Here is a 23,677-nt window from a genome sequence, read left to right on the forward strand (position 1 = left end):
AGTTTGGCATTTACCTTGATCTAACATGTCTGTTCTGGCCATTTCAACTCTGTACAAAAATATAATAATAATTTACAAAAGGAACAGTATAATCTACTGTTAAGATATGAGTACTATGGTAATAGCCTTAATGGTAGTAGTAATATTATTAATATTATATTGCTGCCATTATAACCGTGGCGATATTATTTCTAGGCTTAAGCTGTCTGATGAAAGGAGCAAATTTTGTAAGATTATATAAAAGAGCAGGTCACAAGTCCCATCCGGTTTTGAAGGTTAAACGGGAAGTACATGATAAGAGAGGAGTTAATTAATCCAAACTGTAGAGACTGCTTTTGAAACAAGGATCAGAAAAGATAGGTACATACTGTGAATTTTAGCAGCAACAGTGAAATAGGATGTCTGCTGGAGATACAGAAGGCAGGTTTCCCAGCCCCAAAGGGAAGACTTATCATTCAACATCTTTAACAGAGATATTTCCATTTCTCTTTCTGCTTCCCCAGAGATCTGATTTTGGACATATCAGATCAGGTTACACAAAAGCCCAGATCTTATCTTAAGCCCCACATGCACCATGTTCAAGTTTCAATTACAAGACGTTAATTGGCATTGGCCGGGAGGGTGGAAGGAAAGGAGATGCTTCTGAGGACGGAATAGCCTATTACCCTAACCCTGACCTCTGGTCCCTTCCTTCCATCTGGTCGGTTGTGCCTGCAGGCAAGCAGAGGTTAAATGAAAAGTTTTCCGGGGAGACTTGACAGATAGGAAAGCTTGAAGCACAGCCATGCTGGTTGGGGCATTCGTTTGCTTTGTAAACTCAAGGGAGATTTTTCTTCCAGATGTGGTGTTTGTTTGATTGATAGACTGACTGAATGACTGACTGCTCCCATTAGTGCCGAGGCAGTACTGTGGGTGGTTTACAATTAAAAAAAGGAATAAAACAGGAATAGAAGTAGAACTGTTAAAACCATAAACAAATAACCAATAAAACAAAGGGCGCTGAAACAATAATGTAGAAAAAATGGTGGACGGAAAATAGAGCAGCCCGCTAGGGCTGGTCTGGGCCAAGATGTTTAGTGCCTTTAGAATTCAGTCAAGTTTCCTCAGTGTTCATGACAGCTCCAGGAAGCCTTCTGCTCTTTCTTCATACACAACTTCCTGTGGTGCGTACGAAGAAACCCTCCCGGCCAATGCCAATTAACATCTTGTAATTGAAACTTGAACATGGTGTATGTAGGGCTTAAGAGAAGATCTGGGCTTTTGTGTAACCTGATCTGATATGTCTAGAATCAGATACACTTCCTGCGGTGTATATGAAGAAACCTCAGATGTGGTTTACCATTATCTTCTGAAGGCATCTTGGAGGACTATGCAACTTGCCCAAGGCTACACTGGCTGGCTGTTCTCCTGTAAGGTAGAGCAGAGATTCAAATCTCTGGCTTTGCAGGTAGATACTCAACTCACTTGATGTTGGGAAAGTGTGAAGGCAAGAGGAGAAGGGGACGACAGAGGACGAGATGGTTGGACAGTGTCATCGAAGCAACCAACATGAATTGGACCCAACTCCAGGAGGCAGCAGAAGACAGGAGGGCCTGGCGTGCAACAACAACCCAACTCACAGGTTTCTTGTGCCATCAAGTCTCTTCCAATTTATGGCCACCTTAGGAACAAGCGATTTCCAAAATGCCCTGCCCTCAACAGCCCTGCTCAGCTCCTGCAGACTCTGACCTGTGGCTTCCATTGGCAGGTCAACCCATCTCATGTTTGGTCTTCCTCTTTTCAAGCCTTATTCTATTTTTTTTTTTAGAGAATCCTGCCTTCTCATGATGTGCCCAAAGCAGGACAGCCTCAGCTTCAACATCTTTGCCTCCAGATATACCGTATTTGCCGGCGTACAAGACAACTTTTTGGGCCCAAAAAACATGCCTCCAAGTGGGGGGGGGGGGGTCGTCTTGTACACCGGGTGCACTGAATGATGCGGGGCCGCGCTGGCCGGGGAGGAAGGCAGGCAGGCAGTCGGTCTGGATGGAGGGAGGGAAGCACAGCCTGCCATGCCTGAGTGGCCAGAGCCCGCTGCCGGGCTGCTCGCACCGCTGAGCCAGCCGCGCGCTTGCTTGCTTGCCCGCCACCCGCCCGTTTTCCTTTTCCTCTTCCTCCTCCTCCTCCCGTCGCCCACTCAGCCTCTTCCACTCTTCCTCACCCTCTTGCTGCCATGCCTGAGCTGCCGCCGGGCTGCCCGCCACCCCGCTGAGCCAGCCGCGTGTTTCCCCTCTTCCTCCTCCTCCTGTTGGGGGGGGGTCGTCTTATACGGCCGGTCGCCTTGTGCACCGGCAAATACGGTAGTTCAGATTTGATTTGATCAAGGATCCACTGGTTTGTCTTTCTGGCAGCCTCAAAGCTCTCCTCCAGCACTACCTTTCAAGTGGATAATTTTTTTCCCCTGTCAGCTTCCTTAACAGTCCAGTTTTTACACCCATACATGCCGACTGGAAATACAGAGTGTGGATGGTCTTAGTCTCCAATGACACAGTCTTACATTTGATGATGGACCTCAATGAAAACAACAAAAATCACAGAAGCATAGCAAAGCCTAATATTTATTGTGGAATACATTCCTCAGGAATACAGTACTTATTACAATTAGAAAGTTCTAGTTCACACATTCCAGTGTACCAAAGCTTATTGTGAGACAACAAGATGGATAGTGTTTAAAATGACACCAGCTTCTTGTATTTCAACATGGAGACTTGTAGCTTAATGGCTGCCAAGTTAAAGGTATGGTTTCCTACCCCCCCCCCCACCAGGACGGATCTTAGTGAGTGTGGTGGTCTTTATGGGAGGGCTGGACGTTGATCTTTTAACTGCTAGGTAGAATTTACAGTTGACTTTATTTGTTGTGCTGCAGATGACTTGTGAATTGTCTCCAGGACAATTTAAAACCATGTCAGTGCAGGAAATCTCTGAAAGGAGTACGATAAGATGATGGTAACATGGATTAGATAGGCTTTGACTCCTTCTGTGTAATTTAAGAGACAGTTGACAGTTCTTAAGGCTTTTCATTTCCTTATTCTTTTAGACATGGGACATCACATGAGAAGAGAAGACCCCCTAGAAAAGACCCTAATGTTGAGAAAGAGTGAAGGCAAGAGGAGAAGGGGACGACAGAGGACGAGATGGTTGGACAGTGTCATCAAAGCTACCAACATGACTTTGACCCAACTCCAGTAGGCTGTGGAAGACAGGAGGGCCTGGCGTGCTCTGGTCCATGGGGTCACGAAGAGTCGGACACGACTAAACGACTAAACAACAACAAACAACAGTTATTTAGATGGACTGTTAATTTTTTTGCCAGCTTTGAAGGGAGTTCTGGGATCTTTCAGAGAAGAATATTACAAATACTACTTGTTTATAAAACTGGTCAACTTGTAAGGTAAACATTCTGGGAGTTGTAAGTCCAAAAAGTAACTTTTCCATGTGCTGCTTCTGCCTAAGCTTTGGAAGTGATCAGTTTACAGAGGCAGACGAAACACGCAATGGACGATCAGATTCCCTTTTGTTCAAAGCTTGGAATTCTCTTCCTTAAATTATACTTGTCAGTAGCTCACAGACACTCCCAAACTTAAAAAATCCCAACCCATACACAGGGTCTCAGCTGTCTTTGTCCGTACTCCAATCGACAGGACTCATACAGTGAGCAAAACAACAAGAACAAAGAGACTTGTAGCATCTGGAAGGCTACCATGCAGCCCATTTCTTCAAAGGCATGGAGCGCAGCCATATATCCAGTAATGGGGGAGGGGGCAAGGAGTATGGAATGGAAACGCAGGAGGTCCACAGAGTGATGGCCAGCCCCCCAAGGATGACAGATAAAGATCTCAACAGTGGCTGCTGAAAGAGTCATTACAAGGTCACTGATGGGTCACAAATTATGCAGATTAAGACACACTTCCGGTAGGGGGGAAAATCCAATCCTTAAGTCCAAGACAATAGAAGAGTATGGCTTTCAGTTCCATGGATTTATGTACACACTGATTGTGGTTAGGAGGGTGGGACAGAATGAAGCATAATACAGAAAATGACTAATATATTATTAACACGGGTCATACGTTTTCAAAGGGCTGGTAGACATAAGTACCAATTTTGGTAAGGTCATTCATTCAAGCCAATTACCCAGTGAGACATCAAGGCAGTGGTTTCTGTTTCCATGAGAGTGACTGTTTTAGCTGAAGGCAGCGATGACCTGCTTTGCCTCATGGTCTGCAGGGAAAATCAGTATGCTATACACAGCAGGGTAGTAATACATGCAAATCTGGATGGAAGAGTTGATTAATATATTTAATGAGAAGTCAGTATCAATTTTTTTAAAAAAAGCCAAAACAGTGTTGAATCGCTTGATGTATCCTCATTCATCGAATTCCCTTTGGAATTTGCTTTCGAAGAAGAATCCAATCCCTGAGTGTCCTGTGGTTTCTAATCATCATCATTTTAGAACTGCAGAGATGGAAAGGAACATCAGGTCCCACTTCTGTCAAGGACACACAGCGGGGAATCGAACTTTCCAACCTCTGGCTCCACAGCCAGAAACTACTGAGCTATCTAGCAGCTCATGTCAGCCTTGGGTCCATTTATTCTTTTTTTTTTTTTAATTTCAAAAGCTAGCTCATGTGTTTTATGTAAAATCCTCCAGGACACTAGGAAAAGATTGCCGGTCTATATCACACCGAAAGAATGGACCATCCAAACATCATCTCTTAGTACCTCTTCAGCCTAAATTATCAGAAGAGGGGCTTGGGGGTAGATGTCAGAAAAAGCTATTCTATCCTTTTGTCTTTCTGACCTTTATTTCCTCCCACACCTATTGTTAGACTGATAACTCTCAGGGTCCATCATCCCTCTTCCGCACTTCAACTTCCTTTTATGCTTAGGTAACGAGCAGACATCCTGTCTCTCCATCAGCCAAATGCTCTCCTGGAGCACGTGTCTATATACAGTATTTAGGCTAGGATTCAGATTTTTCTGTAGCCTTCTCAATAAAGGTTTAGTTATTTGATTTCAACTGGTTCTCCTGCCTTTATTGTGAGTCTGCCGTGGGAATAACTGCCCCCATCCCTATGGTGAACTTACTCTGCTGTAGTTACAACAAAATCAGCTCGCTTATGGAGCTTTATTTATTATTACATCCATCATCAGTCTTTCCTGAGTAGAGAGAAGGACAAAGTTGTCCCCTGAGTCTGTAACACAGTCTGGTTCCTATATACATGTAGACACACACACAACACACAGAAACACAGATAAACATATAGACCGAGAAAGGAAACCAAAGAGTTGTTGCACTTGAAAGACAAGTACATAGACTTATTTTAGTGTGAATTTTTGTGGATTGCTATGCACATCCTTGGAGAGAACGAGACCTCACCATGGAATAAATCTGTTAGTCTTTAAGGTGGCACACACGGCGTGTGTTTTTACTTTTGTTATACTTGCTGGTGCAGGGTAACTCTGCTGTCTTGCTGAAGTATGGTCCGTGTGTCAGTTTCGCTGTTTTAATGTCTCTTGTTGCTGATGCCTCCCCCCCACCCGGTTAGAAGGTCCTCTATATATGCACGTACACTGTAGGTCTTCCACCCATGGAGGCAATGTGATGTGCAACTGGACAGAAAGCCATGGCAGATAATGCGCTTGGCTGGTTTTGACCGGCCAGTTGCAAGCAGCAATGTCTTTCTATCAGAGAAGGGATTTTTATTTTGCAATTCTAAGACTTCCTATAATTATGAAAATCCAACTCCCCCCCCAGCAGTTATTATCTGTCCTAGATTTGTACTGTAGAGTATTTTTCCATGTATAAGTCTAACCCTGTTGATCTGATATTGCTTCCCCCCATTTTGTCAAAAACACGTCGCAATTTTTCATGTATTTGGCTCAGCTGTTGGACTGGTCTTTACTAGATCAGAAACTGAGACTACAGCTCACAGAATCCCCTCAGTTTTATTTTTAGATGACAACCCCCCCCCCCCAAGAATCCTCAGTCAGATGAGAGACTTTGGAAGGTACAGTACAAAAAAAACAAACCCACCAAATTTTTGTAGCTCTGGGTTCTCCAAACTGATTCTAGCACAAAAACGGGCACCAGGATCATTTATAGTTTAATTCTAATTCAAAACAGGGCAAGGTGGTGACATGCTTGAAAAACAACAACTCTTGTCTCCACACCTGGGGCTTCACCCCAGCTGCCAGACCCATAGCCGCATCCTGTGTATTTTTTTGCTGATGTGCAGACAACACAGGATGCAGGCGAGAGCCACCTCAACCTGGGGGTCAGGTAGCATTTGGGAGATGGTGGCCCAGCTGCGTGCAGCCTCCGGACGGCAATAAGGGAATGAAAAATAATAAGAGGAAAGGAAGAGGAGTGAGCCAATAAAGCAGAACTGGTCAGGGCAAATTTCTCAGCTCAGAGAGAGAGAGAGAGAGAGAGAGCAACCTGAGAGGGGAAAGTGAGTCTCTCTCTCTCTCTCTCTCTCTCTCTCTCTCTCTTCAGCTTCACGGCTCCTGGCTTCCTTTAAACTAAGGAAGATAGTTTGCCAGGATACTCTTGACAAAGCACACACAAATCCAACTGAGAAAGGGCGTTTAATTTAATATAATATAGACAGCCGTCAATGCCCAGTTCAATGAATAGACTTGAGAAAGAAAAAGAAAGGCAGTATTGCTGCCGTCTCTTCATAGATGAATCTTAAATGCAGATTAGATGGGATTAAATGCCATGATATCGTTCCCAGGCAAGGATTTGGCTTGAGTCCAAGTGATCTCAAGGACCATGAGCCAGCCTGGGTGTTAGGATCATCGGTGGAGGCCTTTCTCTCACTCCAACCACCTTCCCACGCATGTTTGGTGAGGACACCGGAGACGGCCTTCTCCGTGGCTGCTCCCAGACTGTGGAACTCCCTCCCACTGGAGGCCAGGCTGACCCCATCTTTGCTGTCCTTCTGCACCTTTCTCTTCAGATTGGCTTTCCCTTAGTGACTGTCTTTATGTGAGGGCTTTTAAATGGAGTGTTGCTTTGAATCTGTTTCTGGAAGTTGAGTTTGTTTACCATTTTCATTGTGCTATTTGTTTGATTCTTTTTTAAAAAATTGCATATTTACTGTTTTAAGCTTCTAAACATTATATTTTAATGATGTAAGCCCCCTTAGGTCCTTTTAAAAGGAGAACAATGGGGTAAAAATCAATTAGGGTTCTCTTGGCAGATATATCTTGCAGGTCTGGCTCACAAGTTGCTGTAACTCACTATCTATATTTGAAATGCCATGGAAATAGGAAGGTGAAAAATCAGAGATTGCAAAACCTACTCTTTTTTTTGCAGTGCAACTTCCAGAAATTCTAGACAGCATGAATAGGGTTCACACTGTCTGGAAGTTATCATCCAAAAGGTGGCTTTACATACTGTATTTTTCCATGTATAAGATTATGATTTTGTCTAAAATCTTTAGACTAAAAATTGAGGGTTGCCTTATACACAGAAGTTAGCTGAGGAGAGAACAAAAACAAATGGAGGGGAAAGCAGGGATCAAAGCGATTCTGCAGCACTTTGATCCCTTTCCCCCTACACTTGCTAACCTCCACTTAGATTTCTTAATTTTGGATTAGAAAAGTGGGTTTGGCGTCTTATACATGGGGGTGTCTTATACATGGAAAATACAGTAATAATAAAGAAGCCTTGTGGTGCAGTGGCTAAACTACAGTACTGCAGTCAAGACTGTGTTCATGCCCTGAGTTTGATCCTAAGAGGTTTGGGTAGCCAGCTTGAAGTTGACTCAACCTCCCATTCTTCTGAGGTCAGTAAACTGAGTACCTGTCACGCTGGTGGGGCAACATGAAGCCTGCCTAATTGAATTGTAAACCACTTTACAGAGAGCTTAAAGCATAATGGGACAGTATATAAGCAGCACACTTTTTTTCCTTTGCTGATAATAATCTTAGACTTGCAGAGCTGGAAAGGGACCCTTATGGATCATCTAGTCCAGCCCCTGACAAGGAGGCACAGTGGGGAATCAAACTCTGAGCCTCTAGTTCTGCAGCCAAATGCCTAAACCACTGAGCTATCCAAACTTATCTCCCAAGCTATTTTTAAAAATATATTTTTGCAAAACCTCAGGACTGAAAAATATTTCTCAAGCAAAAGTTCTACAAGAGTTCTCTTTCTGTCTTTCTTTGCATAACAAGGTTTACCTAGATACCGAGGTCACAGGATACTGTGATGATTATAGCTGCCCCATTTTACCTGGGTGGGTGGGTGGGAAACATAGTTGAAAAGATGGATTTCTAGACGCGACCTAGCCCTGTTCCTGTTATGGAACATTTGGGTACATAACCTTCCAGGGTGGTAACAAAAAAGGAGATAAGTCATCAAACGCCCCTGGCCTAGAACAAAGACAGTCTGTTGCAACAGAGCTTAAAAAAAAAAAAAGGAAAGAAACTACAGGGGGGGAAATCAAAAAGGTATAAAACTACCTAAGTCTGAGGGGAAGTTTTGATTCAAGCTTTCTGCACACAAAGCCAATTATCATTTATTTCCGTTTGCTGTCTCATATTCTCTTCAGAATGTGTTATATAATGTATTATAGGAGCTATTAAAAATATAGGCCCAAATTCTCTGGAGTAATGCAAACAGCAAAATGTCCGGAGGTGAACTGCTTTAAGGGAAAAAAAAATCACAGGAGATGTTATCTGTTCCATATTAAGTTGCATCGAGGTAAAAATCCAAAGAGACACAACAAAACAAGACAAAAAACATTTGGCACCTTAAAGACTAATATTATATTTTAATGCAAGCTTTCATGGACACGTCCACTCCATCAGACATCTGGAAACATTAAACTGTACGATTCAGCGTGCAGTTGATCATATCTTTGGTGATTCGATGCCATTTTCGTAGCTGTGCAAAGACAAGTTACTTTTATGGATGCCAACTTCCACAATCTCCTACTGGCTGTGATGACTGGGAGATTTTGGGAGTTGAAGTCCAAAAAACCAACTTTTGAAAGCATAATACTATATGAATCTTTCTTCAGAACCAGGCAATGCCTTCCTGTTTCTATAAGGGTACCCAATAAATCCTCAAGAGTGTGGGCAATTTGGGGCATCCATGGCACAGATTGGCCTTTCAGGTTTGAAAGCAGGGGTGGGGAAACTACAGCCCTCCAGATGTTGTTCGACTGCAACTTCTATCAGCCCCAGCCAACACAGCTGACAGCAGCTACAAACCAATAATGCCTGGAAAGTTACATATGCCCAGCCTTTATTTATCCATGACCTCCATCTTTGCAAATAATCTAGAGATTATTAGATTCTCCACCCCTACAGTAGGTCTCCTCTCGTCTCTGTTTTCATTTTCTTCAAAGACCTGACTTTCCAAAGAACTGGCCAGAGGACACGGGAATGTTGGAATGTCGTAGACTGAAATCTACATCAGAAATGGTCGCTTTCCGCTCAATTGACAGACGGACCACTTTGCTCATTCCACACCATGGCTTGAAAGTCAACAGCAAATTGCTACCCTACCAGCCACATAAAAAAGGACAAATTCAATCTCATATTGGTAGTCAATGCTCTCAGGGAAACTGAGATCAGAAACCTCTCCTGTAAGATAAGACTTTCCAGGAAAAAAAATGTTTTTTCAGCACATCTGCCAGAACCAATGATATATCCAGTATTAAAACCTGGAACGGACTCATATGTCAGTTTAGCCACTGCCTTGTGGCATAGTGATTAAACTGCAGTAATGCAGTCAAGACTCTGCTGCTCACGAGTTCGGTCCCAAAAGGTTTAGGTAGCCAGCCTTGAAGTTGACTCAGCCTTCCGTCTTTCTAAGGTCAGTAAATCGAATAACCCAAATGTTTAGCTTGCATAATTAAATTGTAAACTGCCCTGAAAGTGTTTTAAGCACTACGAGGCACTATAGGAGCGGTATACTTCGCTTTAAGAGATGTGAACATTCCTTCCATATAAAAAAGGAAGGAATGGGAGCATGAAATTTTGTAGGAACGGCCGTTCTATATGAACTGTGGCCAAAAACAGGGAGAGGTCTGGAGGGTTTTTCTTTCTTTCCCCCAGCTAGATTATTTATTTTCAGATTTTTTTTTCCACCTGTCATTATCGCTGTTTGGTTCCTTGTCTCTCATTTGTTCTAGGTTTTGTTTTGGGGTGACTGTGGGTTAAGGTGTTTTTTTTGGTGTTTTTTTTCCTTTTGCTATCATGATGTAAGTGCAAGTTTAAAAATGGGACTTTAAACAAACATAGGCATTCTGGTCTCTTTTCTACTTCTAATTCTCCAGTAACTGGGATTCAAACTCAAGCCTTCCTCCCAGATTAGGCGAGATCTTGGTATTCCCTGACACAGGAAATTGACAGCCGCCACCACTGGCCCTTAGAGCAGGATCCTCCCTCCTTCTATTCCAGTGGCTGAGAAAAAAGCACAAGAACCTTGTCTACAATAATTCTGCCTGCTAGCACGAAGATTCTTAAAAAAAAAAAAAGTAAATCATATGATTATGGAGCGAGCATGGTGTTATTGTAGTTGAAGAGTTTGAAGGAGACCTGGGTTCAAATCCTCCCTCAACCATGAAACCCACTGGGTGACCCTGGGCCAGCTGCACTCTTCTCCAGCTACACCTGGCCTACTTCACATGGTTCTTGTGAGGCTCACGTTTTAGAGGACAGAAACACACACTCTGTCCTGGGCTCACTGGAGGAAAGATGGGATATAAGCACAAGTAAAAAAAAGGAATAAATAAAAGTTCAGAAGAATCTCTGCAGTATTCATACTGAGACCAATTCATCAAAACTTTGTTATGTTAGTTCTCCTCTGGGAGATCCGATCCCTTCTCAGCCTCTAAATATTTTAGGATTGTGTGGTGTTTATTTCGCTTCTCCCTCACTGGAAATGCTTTCCTCTCTTGGACCAAAAAGAAAAAAAAGAAAAAAACTTGAAAGTAGACAAAGGCGCTTTCCACTGGCTGTGGAGGAATTACAGTTCCCTAGACAAACTGGAATTGAATATCACTTCCTCCTCATCTGATCAGAGCAGGATTCAAACCTGTATCTTGCAAGTCGATTCTCTCCCCCCCCTCGTAACAACAAGGGCCCCCATATCCTGCCTAAAAGCCTTGTACATGCATAAGTGTGTGTAGACACACACACACACACACACACACACACACACACACACACACACACACACACACACACACACACACACACGTATACGAACAACCAACTAGAGGATGATATTTCATGGTCAAATGGCTCACTGTTTAAAAAGCTTAATCTTAAAACCCTGAATATTGCAAACAGATGCACTTTTTAGCAACATTTTGGAAGCAGGGGGAAGCCCACCCTGGGGGAAAAACAGAACCCAGAACAGGTATTGTTGAGTGGAACTGTTTTTTTTTTTATTTAAAGGAATTGCTTTTCTTTTCTGTAGAACAGCAGCGCAGACTCGTTGCTTGTTAACAAGGAATAAGCATTCTGAGGTACCGGACCTGTGAAGAGGATTGCTCCTTTTACCTAGGACTAGCCCTCCCATTTGACAAGGGAAGGGAACAGCCTTAGATGGCAGATGTTGGAGCAGAAAAATGGTAGCTTGCTAAGCTGTTCACTCTTGACTCTCCGATTTTTCCCGCTCTCCCACCCTCCACCCCCATTGCACAAAAGAACGAGGTGTGTCACGTTGCTTGTTCTGAACCCCTAAACTAACCTGATGCCTCAGATGGGGTGGGAAACATTTCCCCGTTACTCCTGATTCAACGTGTAGCTGGCTTCTGGATATTGCATGGGGAGAGGATGATGCTATCTTGTCATTTATTTCAGGCAAGTTGGATAATAATCTGTGATTTTTTTAAAAAAAATCAAATTGATTTAAATAACAATTGCAAGTTAATTTTTAACAACCTATTTGTTTGATTTAAATAATTTTTTTAATGATGTGAGAGCTGGACCATAAAGAAGGCTGATCACTGAAGAATTGCTGCTTTTGAATTGTGCTGGAGGAGACTCTTGAGAGTCCCCTGGACTGCAAGGAGATCAAACCTATCCGTTCTGAAGGAAATCAACCCTAGTTGCTCACTGGAAAGACAGATCCTGAAGCTGAGGCTCCAATTGTTTGGCCATCTCATGAGAAGAGAAGACTCCCTGGAAAAGACCCTGATGTTGGTAAAGTGTGAAGGCAAGAGAAGGGGACAACAGAGGACGAGATGGCTGGACAAGGTCATCGGAGCGACCAACATGAATCTGACACAGCTCCGGGAGGCAGTGGAAGACAGGAGGGCCTGGCGTGTTTTGGTCTATGGGGTCACGAAGAGTTGGATATGACTGAACGACTAAACAACAACAACAGCCTTCACAGCCTGCTTGTGAGCTTCGAAAGAGGCATTTGGTGGGACACTGTGGAAGTTAAGACAACAGATCTGCTGAGTCTTTGATCTCATCTAGTATCTTTCTATATTTTTCAGTTCATGGTATTAAACCCCATTCTACTTTTGTCCTGCTGTGTGTACACATTCAGCTGTACTCCATACAAAAGTGTGATGTTTATATAACCACCTCATAGCACTTAAAGTTCTCTCTGGGTGGTTTACAATTTAACTATGCAGGCTAGACATTCCCTCTCCTAGCAAGCTGGGTACTCAATTTATCAATCTTGGAAAGATGGAAGGCTGAGTGAACCTCACGGCGGCTTCCTGGGATTGAACCTGGTTCGTGAGCAGAAGTTCGACTGTAGCACTGCCATTTAACCACTGAGCCACAAGGCTCCTACAAAATGTTCAACTTGGAGCAAATCAAACCAGATGAAGCATTAAGAGTTTGTGAACATTGCCCTTTGTACTATAACTACCCACAATCCCCCAGCTAGCATTGCCCAATAACTATGCTGCCTGGCGATTCTGGGAATTGTAGTCTTCAAAAGGAACTCATGTTTTCAAGAGAAGCAGTTACAAAGTTTGCCCTCAGCCAGGCGTTCTTTACACAAATAAAGCAGTCGTTATTGCTAGTTATGCTCAGATTTTCTGTCATGTGCTCTCCGGTAGCTATATTTTTATTTTTACCTTCAAAAGGACTTTAGTTTAAATACTTGAATTGGGTAGATGTGTGCCAGAGAGACAGAAGTTCTGTTTTCGTTTCTGCATGAAATGATGTTGCTGATTTCACAACTGTAAGGAAAAAGCGTGATGCTTGCTTTTGGTTAATAGCGTCAGGTTGGAACCCGAAATTTGTACAAAGGAGGCAAAGTTTTTTTAAAAAACAAAAACAAACTCCCATCAAATATCTTGATGCTTTGGGTTTAGGCTGTGCTTATGGTAGAAGCTGGATATACCAACATCTACCATAACTTAGCAAAAACCTTCTCAGAAACATTAGGCTAAGAAGACACAGATTCTTCTTCCATAAAATCCAACTGAATGATTCAGTGATTTCCACCCGGCTATTTGCACAAAGCTATCTAGATATGTTTGGGAGGAAAGCGATGACAAATCTTGACAGCATCTTAAAAAGCAGAGACATCACATTGCCAACAAAAGCCCGAATAGTTAAAGCTATGGTTTATCCTGTCGTGATGTATGGAAGTGAGAGCTGGACCATAAAGAAAGCAGACCGCCGAAGAATTGATGCCTTTGAATTGTGGTGCTGGAGGAGACTCTTGAGAGTCCCCTGGACTGCAAGGAGAACAAACCTATGCATTTTGAAGGAAATCAACCCTGAGTGCTCACTGGAAGGACAGATCCTGAAGCTGAGGCTCCAGTACTTTGGCCATCTCATGAGAAGAGAAGAGTCCTTGGAAAAAACCTTGATGTTAGGAAAGTGTGAGGGCAAGAGGAGAAGGGGACGACCGAGGATGAAATGGCTGGACAGTGTCTGCGAAGCAACCAACATGAATTTGACACAACTCCGGGAGGCAGTGGAGGATAGGAGGGCCTGGCGTGCTCTGGTCCATGGGGTCACGAAGAGTCGGACAAAACGTAACGACTAAACGACGACGATCTAGATATGTGTATAATCTGACTTGCACCAATGCTCAGGTTATTCCACATTCTTCACATGCTCCCCGTTCTCATTTTATGGATGATTTGCATGTAAAATTGAATTGCAACTCCCCCCCCAAGATAGGAAATGAGACACCCCAAACAGCTACACTCAGTAAGTTGCATCCTTCGTCATTGAGTTTATTTAATTAAAATATTTTTACCCAGCCCTTCTCCTGAAAAGGACCCAAGGTGGCTTGCATCATTAAAACAATAAATAGATAAAACAATAAATTATTCAAATATTAAATAAGAATTAAATATTTAAATAGTTATTTATGCAGTTTATAGATCACAACACTTCATGGCAATCCACACACTAATCATCCTGATTTTAAAAAAAAACAGTCAGTCATTAACAGAAAGCCTGCCTGAGGATAGCAAAGATGGGGTCAGTCTGGTCTCCAGTGGGAGGGAGTTCCAGAGTCTGGGAGCAACCACAGAGAAGGCCCTCTCCTGAGTTCCACAAAGCAAACCTGTGAAAGGGGTGGGACCGCAAGAAAGGTCTCTCTGGATGATCTTAACACTCATGAGCTCATAAAGGGAGACTAGTCAGACTAGGACCAATTTTCCATCCTAAGGATTGTCCGGGGACCACACAGATGAACAGAAAAAAGCCACCAAAAAGTTGAAAAGAAGAAAACCAGAAGCACTTGGTCATGCTTGATTTCAAACAACTGGTGTTTTAGGGTGTCTTAACACTGAAACAGTCTCATATGCTTATACAAAAAATAGGTACAGTATAATATGTTGGAGACAACATCTTTACAACATCCTCCAAGGCCATCAGGTCTAAAAACCCCGCTCAATGCAGGAATCCCAATCAAAGCAGATCTGACAGACGGCTGTCCAGTTTTCTCTTGAATTCCTCCAGGGTTGGAGCGCTCACCACTTTCCAAGGTCTTCACTTGCTTGCTAGAAGGACAGCAAAGATGGGGCCAGCCTGGCTTCCCCTGGGAGGGAGTTCCAGAGTCTAAAGGAGCAGCGGCAGAGAAGGCCCCATCTCTCCTGTGTCCTCAATCAAGCATGTCAATGAAGGTTGTGGGACCGAGAGAAAGTCCTCCTACGATCATCTTAATTATTGGGCAGGCTCATAGAGAAAGATGTGGTCTTTTTGATAGCTTTGATCCAAGCCATTTAAGGGCTTTATAGGTTAAAACCATCTACTTCTGCTTCATTGACTACACAAAAGCCTTTGACTGTGTGGACTACAGCAAACTATGGCAAGTTCTTAAAGAAATGGGAGTGCCTGACCACCTTATCTATCTCCTGAGAAATCTATATGTAGGACAGGAAGTAACAGTTAGAACTGGATATGGAACAACTGATTGGTTCCAAATTGGGAAAGGAGTACGAAAAGGCTGTATATTGTCCCCCAGCTTATTTAACTTATATGCAGAATACATCATGTAGAAGGCAGGAGTGGATGAATCCCAAGCCGGAATAAAGATTGTTGTAAGAAATATCAACAACCTCTGATATGCAGATGATGCCACTCTGATGGCAGAAAGTGAGGAGGAATTAAAGAACCTCTTAATGAGGGTGAAAGAGGAGAGCGCAAAAAATGGTCTGAAGCTCAACATCAAAAAAACTAAGATCATGGCCACTGGTCCCATCACCTCCTGGCAAATAGAAGGGGAAGATATGGAGGCAGTGACAGATTTTGCTTTCTTGAGCTCCATGATCACTGCAGATGGAGACAGCAGCCATGAAATTAAAAGACGCCTGCTTCTTGGGAGGAAAGCGATGACAAACCTAGACAGCATCTTAAAAAGCAGAGACCTCACCTTGCCGACAAAGGTCAACCCAAGAAATTCCTGACATAAAGCCACATTTCAAGAGGCATCTATCTTTTACACATACAACAGCACCAAAAGAAAACAGAGCACTGTATAGCACTCAACATGAAAACAGCTCTGCTGTGCCACACTGAAGACATAATTAGTTCAGCACCCTATTTCACAAAGTGGCTAATGAGATACCTAATGTGTAATAAAAAAAACTCCTGATTGTGTTTGCGAGTGACTGGTATCGAGCATCACGCTGCCTCTGAATCATGTGTTAGCACACTATCTTCATGACGGCCTGAAACCATACGCTCCATAAATGTGTATCATTCATTTTAAAAGCTGTCTTAATAGCGGCTGAAGCACCGGATGTCAGAGTGACGGCCGATTTCTTTTTGGTTTCCAGCACCAGCAGAGAATGGTTATGATAAAGGATCTGCATGATGGAAGTTTTAGGTGGTTAGCTCATTCATGAATTCCCAGAGGACCAATTTGCACGACGGACGATTGCTAGGAAGAGTTCAACACTTCTAACTTGATCAAACTAAGATGAGAAGTCTTCCGTTTTGTTTTCCTCAATAGCCAATGGTATACCCCTGGCAAGACGACCAAACAGAATATAGAAAAGGTCTCATGTTTCCCCATCATAGTTGGGATTGATTCTTTCATTCTTTTTAGTACTTTTCATGTGTGTAGTGGAGCAGTGAAAGAGCCAGAACTTTCTCAATAACAGGGACTATGATGACATCGAGTAGCCTCATGGCACAGCAGTTAATACTCCTATCTTCCACTGCCTCCCGGAGTTGGGTCAATTTCATGTTGGTCACTTTGGTGACCCTGTCCAATCATCTCATCCTCTGTCGTCCCCTCCTCCTCTTGCCTTCACACTTTCCTAACATCAGGGTCTGCATTATTAAGCTGCCCAAGAAAGTGTTTCATACACTCTGGTATATAAGCAGTACACTTTGCTTTTTTGCTTTTACCATGTCCTGCTGAAAAGACAAGTAAATTGGTTCTAGAGTGAATGAAAGAACATTTCATTTGCTGCCCAGAATAGATCTTTGGTCTAGATGGGTGGGGCAGAAGTCTAACAAACAAACAAACAAACAAACGAACGAACGAACGAACGAACGAACAAACAAACAAACAAACAAACAAACAAACAAACATGATTCTAGTGAAATCTAGATGGACTAGAAAGTGAGAGCTATTAACATGACAAAAGACCTGCTCCTCATTGATTAATATGGACTGATCCAGCTGTTTGCATTTTTGGACTCTTCTTGATGGGGAACTGGATAGGGCGACGATTATGATCAGCCTCTGCGCTTCCAAATCTACCACCACAACATCCAGTACTTTTGCTCTCTCTCTCCACCTCCCCGCTTTAAAAAGGCAGACCAACGTGGTCATAAAGAGGATCCATCGCCTCTAGATATGCGGGGGGGGGGGGGGAGAGAGGATCTCAAGAGGAACACCTCCCCAAATCCGACAGAGCTACGTCAAGGGCTCAAGGTCACGACCAGAAACCACAAGAAAGCAAAACAGAGATAGGCAACCTCGCTTTAGCAAACAATGCTGTAACGAAGCAGGGAAATACTTGGCTGAAGCCCACGTCCTTCCCAGGACCGCTCTGTCTTCCTGCCTTCAGCGCTCCTTGCTTTCCTGCCTGATCGATCACCTGCCGAGCTAACCTGAACTGTTCAAGTAACCAGACAGGGAGTAACCGGACCTTGCTTCTGGCTACTCCCTGTCTGGACTGCCAAGCAAGAATGGGAGTGATTTATGGATTCCATAACTCCAGCGCTCAACTAAGACTTATGATCTGCATCAACTTGGCATTTTGGTAAGGTATTCTCGATGCCCTGACTTGGACTGGCAGTGGAGACTCACCATTATATTTTAATGTAAGATTTCGTGGACATGTCCGCTTCATCAGATGTATACTATGCCACTGCCCCACAATAGTTAGTTGGGTCTGGGGGACAGCGGGAACCACAAGCAGAGAAGACAGTGATATACAATAGAGCGAAAACATTGTAAAGCAAAATTTAAAAACCCATTGAAACACATTAAAACCCGGTTAATGCATTCCAATGGGCTAAAAACACACTGTCCAGCGAAGATCTTCCATACAGTGGCCATTTTCGGTGCCTGTATAGCGAGGAATCCGTCCCTAAGCACAGCAGGGAGCCATTTTGAGCACCTGGTGGCCATTTTGAAAACCTGACGATCAGCTCTTTTGATTGTCGTAATGCGAAGAATCGGTTCCTGAAGCAGGGAACCGATCTTCACAAAGCGAAAAAAACCATTTAGACCATCGTTTTGCGATCACAAAAACATCGTCGTGAAGCGAATTCATCGTAATGCGGGGTAATCGTTAAGCGGGCCATGACTATATTTGTTGAACACACTGCTCTCCTCTCAGTCTAGAAATAATCTTTTGATCTAAAGCAGCTGCAGCATCTTCTGCTAAACACATACCTTCCTTTCCGCTAAACATGTACCTTCTCTTCTTTTAAATGCTTCCAGGCCAAGGGGCTTAATTCTACAGCTTGCCTGATTTTTTATTCCTCGGATGTTTCCCTTCTAGATTTGCCTACGCTCATACACAATCACTTTCCCCCCCTAGTGAGCAACTGCTTCCTCCGTGATCCAGATACCCTTTTAAATATTTAAGTCAAACCAGTTCTCTCTCTCCATCTCGTATTCTAGAAATGCCTCGTTCCTTGCAGGCCTCATTCGTTTTTTGCTGATCATTGATCACCCGGATGGCCTGTCACCATAAATACAGAGCTGCTGCATTTACACACTGTTTTCTAAACCAAACACGTACTATGCTACTAACACACAGGCTGCTTGAATAGCTAGGTGTATGCTCAGCACACATCAGCCGCCCGACCTGGAGAACACCACTGCTGTTTGACAGGGATTCTGCTGTGTATACAAAGCAACAGGACAAAAAAACGTTGACAAGGAGCCAACCTTCACCAACACCACCAAAATAATCTTCGTTTTAACCACACAGCCTGTGTTTAAGGACACGGGCAAGGTGCCACTCTAAAGACCGTATAAGCCTCGTTAAAGCGTTGGGCCTTCATACGGTTGTATTTTATGAGCCAAGCATTTTCATTACTCCAGTTGTATGGAAAGGCTCAGGGGCACAGTTTTTACCCCATGAGACTGTGAGATTCTTCCTGTTTCCATAAGCGGCAAGACTCAAAAAGCTCTTTAGGGCACAAAAGAATGTTTACGAGCCAAGGACACTAACAGACAAGAGGGAATATTAGCCCTGCCGCAAAACTATGAGCTATGGCTGTATGTTTTAATGATGCAGAATTCTTTCAGATTTAGTTTAAAAAGACCGCTGGGTGCTGAAAATATTAGTCAAAAGTTCGATGCCGACAGTTTGTCCATTTCCTTGTGAACGGAACTTAGAATGCAGGGGACAAAGTTACTCTTCAGATTTATCTCTTTTAGAGATTCTGCGAATTATATAGCAAAAGAATAAAATCATCAAGCTCTAGATTGCCATATAAACAGGAATTACCGTTATGCCTACTAGAACAGTGGTTCTTAACCTTTTTGAAAGAAACGCCCCCTTGAGCCATTGAGGAAGTTATCATCGCCCCCTCTTATTTCTTATTATATCTTATTTATTTATTTGTTTGTTTGTTTGTTTGTTTATTTATTTAAGACACTTAAATCCAATGACCCCTGAAAACAAAATTCAATTCCAAGAAAATGAAATGCCCCCAAAAAGTAACATTTAATCATTTAGTTGCAAGCGAATTTTAAGACTCAAAAAGAAATATAAAAAGGGCATAAAATGCAGGAACTAAAAATTTCAAGACGAAAACTCTGAAACTAAATTAAGATAGGAGGAAAATATATATTCATGCACATTGTAAAAAGGCTGCAGCCATTTTCACAGGTTTGGCTTGCTCCAGCGCCCCCACGCCGCCCCTTCTCGTTCTACCACCCCCCTGAAAAATGAAATCGCCCCCTGGGGGACATTATCGCCCAGGTTAAGAACCACTGTACTAGAACACTGTGTCCCCCCCCAAGAATTCAGGTTATTTCTTTCATTATTTCTTCAGAACATTTCAAATATATGCTGCAGGATTTTATTCCCCATTATTTCTCAAAATCATGAGAGAGAGAGAGAGAGAGAGAGAGAGAGAGAGAGCGCACGGTAGATGAAGGGTTTATTTTACTTCTTCTCTTACCTTTTTCTTACTGCAGTAGATCTGCCATTTCTTTTCTGCTGGAAGGGCAAACATGGCTTCCCTGTGTTTATCTGTAAGGTCCAGTTCATCCTAGAAAGAAACAAGAAAAAAAAAAGTACATCATAAAAGTATCCAATTTATTAACGGCACTGAGGAAAATGTCTTCATCCCTCAAAGAGGCCTCAATAATTATCACCGTCTTGTTTATTACCATACTGTCTACTGTTTCAAAGCTGATTTATAGCTCCGTAATTTCCTCTGGAAAATTATTCCTAGATTGAAACCAGTTTGTCTTTCAATACAACCACACTCCTTAGCCCATTTGTTAAAGATACAGTGGTGCCTCGTATAATGAGTGCACCGTTGAACGATGAATCCGCATTGCGATGCGGATTTCCCCATCGCTAATGCGAGGGCATGCTCGCATTACGATGGGGGAACAGCTGTTCAGCGGTTCTAAAATGGCTGCCGGAACACAAAAAATGGGTGCTGGTACACCCAAGATGGCCACCGGGACCCTCAAAATGGCCACCGGTACACCCAAGATGGCCGCCGGAACAAAAAAAATGGGCACTGGTACACCCAAAATGGCCGCCGGGATGCTCAAAATGGCCACCGGTACACCCAAGATGGCTGCCGGAACAAGGGAAAACATTGGAGAACGGTGAGTTTTGGGCCCATTTGGAACGCATTAAACAAAGTTCCAATGGGTTTTTTTGATCCGTTTTACGATGTTTTCCCATAGCGAAGGTTAATCCGGAACGGATTAACCTCGCTATGCGGGGCACCACTGTATCTTGAGTCTTGATTCCTCCAGGAGTTTACTGCAGCACACACCATGGAGGAAGATGCAGAAGAGAGCAACTCAAACGACTCCTCCGAAGGGGCACCTCCCTTAGGAGGAAAGGCTACAGCGTTGGGGGCTGTTTAGTCAAGAGAAAAGGTTCCGGGGGGGGGGTACATGACTGAGACGTATAAAATTATGCAGGGGGTGGATCAAGTGGATAGAGGGAAGCTCTTTTCCTTCTAACGCAATACCAGAACCAGGGGACATCCCCTCCAATGGAGTGTTGGGAGAGTGAGAACAGACCAAAAAAGAGAGATTTCTTTCCCCAGCATGTTGTTAGTCAGTGGAACTCCTGGCCATAGGACGTAGTGATGGCACCTGGCCTAGATGCCTTTCAAAGGGGATTGGACAGCTTCCTGGAGGAAAAGTCCATTGCAGGTGACAAGCCATGATGGAGATGTATAATCCTCCGGGCTTAGAAGGGAGGTATCTCCAAATGCCAGATACAGGGGAGGGGTACCAGGAAACAGGGATCTAGCAGTCTCTTCAGCTCCCACGGCATCTGGTGGGGCCACGGTGAGATACAGGGAGCTGGATTAGAGAGGCCCTTGGCCTGATCCAGCAGGGCTCTTCTTATGTCGAGGTGGCGCAAAGGAAACCGGGATGCCCATCCTTGTGAGTGCATCCGAGAATCAACAGGCTAAAAGAGGCCGATCCAGAGCCTCACAGAACATGGAGGAGACTTGTAGCATCTTCCAGATTACACTGAATTTTTGTGGATCTTCATCCGCAGAAATTTTGCATCATAACATAATTTCATGGTGGCCTCAAACACAAATGCAATCACTTTACAATCAAGATAAGAAGGCACAAGGTGTTTTACAAAGAATACACTACATTTGACAAAATATTCCTTTTATAGAAGAAAAACCAATCCAAAAATTGTATACATTTTTACTGCAATGGGATACACAAGATGAAGAAGTTAAAGATACAATGTTAAAATGGTCTAAAAACTTTGGCAACAATATAGAATTAGAAAAATGGCAACAACTTTGGATAAAAAAATTATTAAGTTAACATTAGCAACTTTGTACAAAGAAAATTTATATAAAGTGTTTTATAAATGGCACTTGTCGCCAGCTAGACTTGCAAAAATGTTCCCAAATATGTCAAATAAGTGTTGGAAATGTCATGAAGGAAGTTATTACCATGTATGGTGGACTTGTTATAAAGCAAAAAATTATTGGGCTAAAACATACATGTGGTTTAAGCAAATGTCAAAACAGAAAATAGAATTTAAACCGAAAATACTGTAAAACGAAAATACAAAGCTATTATTTAATAATACTGTACATGTTTTGACAGCAGCTCGGTTATTGTGGGCACAGGTTTGGAAAGATGAAAATCCACCAAATGATGATGTGATCATTAAAAAAAATTAGAAAGTGCAGAAATGGATAGATTAGCTAAGAGGCTAAAAAGACAAGAATCATCATCTTTTTATCTAAGCTGGAATCTATTTTATAATTGGTGGGGAAGTAAAAATCCCGGTGTAAAGGAACAGAAAATGAATAAAAAGGGGGATGTCATGAATAAGCTTTCGCCAGAAGAATTATTCAAATATATAAGACTGCTTTTATGTTGAGCCTTAGACTTTATTCTTTTTTGTGTTTAGATTAGTTTTGTTTATTGTTTGATGACCAGGGATTTGTACACTTTATGAGTATTGTTTAAATGCGTATTGTGTTACATATCTATGCTTTTAAATCTTCTGTTGGAAATAAAAAAAATTTAAAAAATCATATTGAAGGACCATCAGACTTAAAACGAAGTGTATAAACAAAGAGATGCTCTTGAATTAAGTTATAAATCACAACCCTTACCCTAGGGTGTTTCCCCCCTGCATGAACTGTGTGACAAAGATGCTTTGTGGAGAGAGGGGGACTATAGTTCATGTCATGATCTGTCCCTTCCATAATGAATGTTGAAAAAGATGAATACAGTGGCGCCTCACTTAGCGACTGCCTCGTTTAACGATGTATTCGCTTAGCGATGAGGTTTTTGGATCTTGCGCTCCGTTTAGTGATGTTTCCAATGGGGAAATTTCGCATAGCGATGTTCAGGACCTTGCTTCGCTTAGTGATGACAGTTTGGGTCCCCCTGTTTCGCTTAGCGATGTCCATTTTCGCTATTTTAAGTGTGTCTTAAAATGTTCAAAAAGTGTTTAAAATGCTTGGAATCGTTAGTGCATCCTGTAAAACCTTTGCAAACTTGATTTGGCTTTGTTCTGAGTCTTCATTGATTTTTGGTGAATTCCCCCCCCCATTGGAATGCATTGAACTGTAGGTTTGACAGCTGTTTTATCCGGTTTTCAATGCATCTCTATGGGAAAACACGTTTCGCTTAGCGATGTTTTCCCATAGCGATGTTTTTTCCGGAACCAATTAAAATCGTTAAGCGAAGCACCACTGTAGAAGGAAAATGAGGTGGGAGAAAGGAGAGAGAAAGGAGGCGTGGCTCAATTTATTTTTTCAATCTCCCTCTCCTAATATCAGCCTTACCCGCTGCAGATTACCTGCAAGGAAAATGCAACACACAACATAAGAGGAAAAAAATTGATCAACTTTAGCCAAGGCGATCAGATGGAAGAAAAGAATAGGGTCCATGTACCTTGAACAACTGCTTAGAAAATAAAATCTCAGGACTGAGGCTGTTGTACTTTGAGAAAATCATGAGAAGACAAGACTCTGTGGAAAAGACAGTAAAGCTAGAAGACAGCAGGAAAAGAGGAAGATT

At 42.7% G+C, this 23,677-nt stretch overlaps 1 protein-coding gene across 3 annotated transcripts in view; it reads right to left on the reverse strand.

Annotated features, from left to right (window-relative positions):
• The window catches only part of DAAM1 (dishevelled associated activator of morphogenesis 1), a 212,867-nt gene that overhangs the window by 78,163 nt on the left and 111,027 nt on the right, over positions 1–23,677 (reverse strand). For all 3 annotated transcript variants that reach the window (XM_072986827.2, XM_020802503.3, XM_078383891.1), the window contains exon 3: positions 20,092–20,181. In XM_072986827.2, the coding sequence (XP_072842928.2) occupies positions 20,092–20,181 (90 nt within the window). The remainder of the gene's footprint in view (positions 1–20,091; positions 20,182–23,677) is intronic.

This window comes from Pogona vitticeps, chromosome 1 (assembly GCF_051106095.1).
Source record: "Pogona vitticeps strain Pit_001003342236 chromosome 1, PviZW2.1, whole genome shotgun sequence".
Taxonomy (NCBI): Eukaryota; Metazoa; Chordata; class Lepidosauria; order Squamata; family Agamidae; genus Pogona; species Pogona vitticeps.